Source organism: Chiloscyllium plagiosum, chromosome 17 (genome assembly GCF_004010195.1).
Source record: "Chiloscyllium plagiosum isolate BGI_BamShark_2017 chromosome 17, ASM401019v2, whole genome shotgun sequence".
Classification (NCBI taxonomy): Eukaryota; Metazoa; Chordata; class Chondrichthyes; order Orectolobiformes; family Hemiscylliidae; genus Chiloscyllium; species Chiloscyllium plagiosum.
The window spans coordinates 68,439,966-68,444,793 of NC_057726.1; the positions used below are offsets into that span (position 1 = coordinate 68,439,966).

The window sequence follows — 4,828 nt, forward strand, 5'->3', positions numbered from 1 at the left end:
CAACAAACACATCGACCTGGACCCAATATACCAACCACTACAGCGGACAGCCGAAACTGACAACCGGAAGCGGCAGGGACAGACCACTATAAACACCGGAGGAAACATTAAAGAAGCGCTTCGCAGGAGGCTCCCAAGCACTGATGATGTTGCCTAGCCAGGGGACGAAATGTTTGCAACAAAAACTTCCAGCTCGACGAACAGAACCACAACAGTGAAGAAGGCGTTTGGTATGCTTTCCTCTATTGGTCAGAGTATTGAGTACAGGAGTTGGGAGGTCATGGTTACAGCTGTACAGGACATTGGTTAGGCCACTGTTGCAATATTGCATGCAATTCTGATCTCCTTCCTATTGGAAGGATGTTGTGAAACTTGAAAGGGTTCAGAAAAGATTTACAAGGACGTTGCCAGGGTTGGAGGATTTGAGCTACAGGGAGAGGTTGAATAGACTGAGGCTGTTTTCCCTAATTGGAGGCTGAGGGGTGACCTTATAGAGGTTTATAAAATCATGAGGGGCATGGATAGGATAAGTAGACAAAGTCTCTTCCCTGGGGTGGAAGAGTCCAGAACTAGAGGGCATAGGTTTAGGGTGAGAGCGGAAATATATAAAAGAGACCTGAGGGGCGACGTTTTAACACAGAGGGTGGTACATGTATGGAATGAGCTGCCAGAGGAAGTGGTGAAGGCTAGTACAATTGCAACATTTAAAAGGCATCTGGATGAGTATATAAATAGGAAGGTTTTGGAGGAATATGGGCCGGGTGCAGGCATGTGGGACTAGATTGGGTTGGGATATCTGGTCGCCATGGACAAGTTGGACCAAAGGGTCTGTTTCCGTGTTATACATCTCTATGACTCTAATTATTAATTCCTCAGTAATTAATCAACTCTCCACTAAATTTAAAGCCACAGCTTATAAATACATTTCTGGACACTCGAGTAATTAAGTTGGTAGAACAGGTGTAATTGAACAAAAACTTTTTTTTCCCAAAATAACTGGTCCATATTTCAACACATAGAAAGCCAATACCCTAAACACACTTCCCACAGATTGGTGAAGTCACAGCTATTGTATTTCTATTGCACAAGCACAAAGTTGGAACACTCTAACTTGGCAACTATGGTTTTATTTATTGCACCTCAGATCTCAATCTCAGATTTAAATTTAACAACTTCATTGCAGTGAAATCCACTACATTTTTCAAATATAGTAAATTGTGAACTTGCAAAGCTCTAGAGATTCTACATGTATTTGCAAAAAATTAATACCTCAATGATTTGAAGTTTTCTAGGATCCCTCTCCCACCTTTGCAACCACTCTCCACAGCCTGCTTACATTCCATTCGCTTCTTTCACTCCTCTTGCAGCCATCTTTCCCTCAGCACCCAAACATATTTGACAACCACAATTGCATACGTACCTCCATATTCCTTCCCTCAATCTCACTGGTGATATCTCGGCTGGCTGCAGCTCTCACACCCCCCCCCCAAATCACTCTCAAGACACCCCATCCATTCCCACCTCCCCCACCTCAGATCTCCAGCCTGGAATCCGTGCTGGCCTGTGATTGTTGAAATGCCTCCTCACCACTTCCTACCATTGCAATTATGGGGATGTGTTTTGCTCTGATTGGTCACCCTGTGGGGATTTTCCAGTGTGACCTGAGGAGTCCGGGGGGGGCAGATTGCCTCTGTGTGTTCCAACCGTTGCTACTGTTCAGAAATGAACTGACTGTTTTAATGTGACACTGTAGATTCCGAGCTACCTTGGACCAGATCAAGCCTGAACGACTAGAGAGTACCACCACATTGAAAGGACTCGACTATATTGATGTTCCTGGGTCTTCCAGGCGAGAGTACAGGCTCACTTTCTTCACCTACAAGGAGGCAATCATCTCAGTAAAGGTGAGAGAATCACTGCTGTTCTATGCTACAGTTTATAGTAAGTCAGCAGATAAGCAGTGGGGACAGAGCTGTTCTTCTTTGAGCAGAAGCAGGTGAAAGAGAAATGTAAAAGTGATGCTCAAAGTTCTGAAGGACATTGATGTGAGCTTTGGTAAACCCTGAAGGATACATTAAAGGTAACTGCCAAAAGTACTGGATGGACAAAGAGTAGGTTATGGAGTGATTTATTATGATTCAGCATGCACTAGCTGAAAAAAATTAGTGGGAGCAGATTCAGAAACAATTTTCAAAAGGCAATTGGATAATAACTTGAAGGAAAAAATATTGTAGGGCAATCTGTATAGAGCAGGGGAATGGGATTAACTTCATTACTCCTTTATCACACCAGCACAGGCACATTGAACTGAATCGTCTTCTGTGCTGTAAGATTAGAAATGCAGCAGTGACAGAGTCAGAATTCCAGTGGAATCCTCTCTGCAGGTTCCCAGCATGTTACATACACAGTGTGGAGTTATACCTCCCCAGTATAGATAATCCTTTGTGGTGAGTTGATTATACGGCTGAAACAAAACTTGCAAAAATTGTCGGAGAGGACATTCTAAATCTCCAAGTTGTTTTCTTTTGCTCATAGGAATAGGAAAGCATAGGCTCACAATTCCTTGATTGACATTCTCTGACGTGATCCAATTATGAAATGACCATTGTATGTTTGTACATTGTGTCCTAACATACCCCAATACCTAATCAAACACTTTTGCCTTTCCTTCTCAAACCTGATGCTCTGTGCTTGCCTGAGGTTTCTCAGGGTACAAGCATTCTCTTCTCCCGCATGTTGTGGATGAAGCCACGCTCTAGCTATGAGCCTGGGTTGATCTCCCCAGTGCAGTCCCGAAGAAGTGTTACATTAGATTCCATCCTTTCGGACAAGACATTGCTCAGACCTTTTCAGTTGGAAGTGAAAGATTGCATGGCACTATTTGAAGAAGAGCAGAGGAGTTCTTCCCAATATCCTGGCCAATATTTTTCACTTAACCAACATCAATAAAATCAATTTTCATATACAGGTGCCATTTGTGGAATTGTGTGGAATTAGCTTTTGTGTTTCCGACATTTCAACAATGATTACAAAAAAAAATAACATACCTAATTGGTTGCAAAGCACTTAGAATTGTCTAAAGTGGTGAAGGTGTTACAATGTCAGTGGGGAGTGTTTTTTAAGAAATACATTCGAAATACAGTTATTTACTAAAGAAACGACAAGATTCAATGGTTTCAAACAAGAATTTTTTATATTATTATATCCTTGAGTCAAACAAAACATACAGTAAATACTGTCTTCGATAACCTCATATACTCTGAGACCCAGAATCATTAAGTTAGATAAATTATGGGCAAAAATAAGCTAGAAATTACACTTTGAATGACAGGTATAGTGAAGAAAAATACGGCTGAAAGAAGGCTAAATATAGCTTGATAAATGAGATATATTCAGCAGCCAAGCCTATTACATCCTGCTCAATGTTGTTTTTCATTGGGAAATGGGAACCCTGCAACTGAGCCCCATCTGTTGCTGCTACCATGGGTAATCATTAGTGAACTATCTCAGACTTGGCCGAGATTCAACAAGTTACAGTTAGCTGCGTGTGTTGTAACAAATAAGTAATCCTCCCCTCAAAAGAACCTTGGACTTTGTTGTTTGCTCTGATGAAACATATTCATTTGAATGTGGAATTTGGTCAGTGGTCACACCCCAACATCATGTAGAACAGAAGATACAGGCTGTGAATGTGGGTGATGAAATCCATTGAGAGACCAGAGGGAACCACAGCTGAAAACAGCTGATAAAGGCCATTCACACCACTTCCCTTGGAGATTCACTCATCTCTTGCCATATTTAACTTGATAATCCACATAAATCCCACGGTTAAGGATTGCTCAAACACTTATCACTCCAGTCATTTTTTTCTTTGGCATCTGTCACTTCTACAGTAATTTCTGCTAATTTGTGCCTATCTGATAAACGTTGCATTCTTAGCAAAGTTTCTGGGAGGGTAACATATAGGATTAAAGATATTCTTCAGATGTGATGGTGAGAACATAATAAGTTAAACCAGACACTCTGACACAGACAGCTGGAAGAAATGTTGAGAATTCAGGGAAATTGTCTTCAGAATTGGCTTTTCTCAGTTCATGTTTTTTTAATTGTATTAAGGAAATTTTAAATAGATGTGATTTATACTCTCCAGAAGTCAGGGAACTGTAACTCCCAAGGTTGGGGCCAGTGTGTCTCTAATAAATGTTACTGAATAAAATGCCGAAGGATCCTAATAATCTGCCTCCACAGGTGACCTTCCGTAATGAGACCACTCAGGAATACCTTTACTATGTCGTTAACATTAAATCTACATCTCCTGGTCTGAATGGCACCATAGAGTTGGTGGCTCCAGTTCGCCAGAGCACTACAGGGACTGTGGAGGTTGAGAATCCATTGTCTATCCCAACTATATTCATCACAGAATGTAAAATCACAGACATCTCTCTCCCAACGCAGCTCATTGTCCCACCACAGGCTAAGGTAAGAGCAACAGGCGAACATGGCGAGCTGGAATGTTAAGAACGTATATAGAACATATAGAAAAATACAGCGCAGTACAGGCCCTTTGGCCCTCGATGTTGCGCCGACCCAAGCCCACCTAACCTACACTAGCCCACTATCCTCCATATGCCTATCCAATGCCCGCTTAAATGCCCATAATGAGGGAGAGTCCACCACTGCTACTGCAGGGCATTCCATGAACTCACGACACGCTGAGTAAAGAACCTACCCCTAACATCTGCCCTATACCTACCCCCCCTTAATTTAAAGCTATGCCCCCTTGTAATAGCTGACTCCATACGTGGAAAAAAATTCTCACTGTCGACCC

At 42.0% G+C, this 4,828-nt stretch overlaps 1 protein-coding gene across 2 annotated transcripts in view; it reads left to right on the top strand.

Moving 5' to 3' along the window:
- hydin (HYDIN axonemal central pair apparatus protein) overlaps window positions 1–4,828 on the top strand; it is a 915,145-nt gene that overhangs the window by 899,003 nt on the left and 11,314 nt on the right. For both annotated transcript variants that reach the window (XM_043707374.1, XM_043707375.1), the window contains 2 exons: window positions 1,754–1,904; window positions 4,249–4,479. In XM_043707374.1, the coding sequence (XP_043563309.1) occupies window positions 1,754–1,904; window positions 4,249–4,479 (382 nt within the window). The remainder of the gene's footprint in view (window positions 1–1,753; window positions 1,905–4,248; window positions 4,480–4,828) is intronic.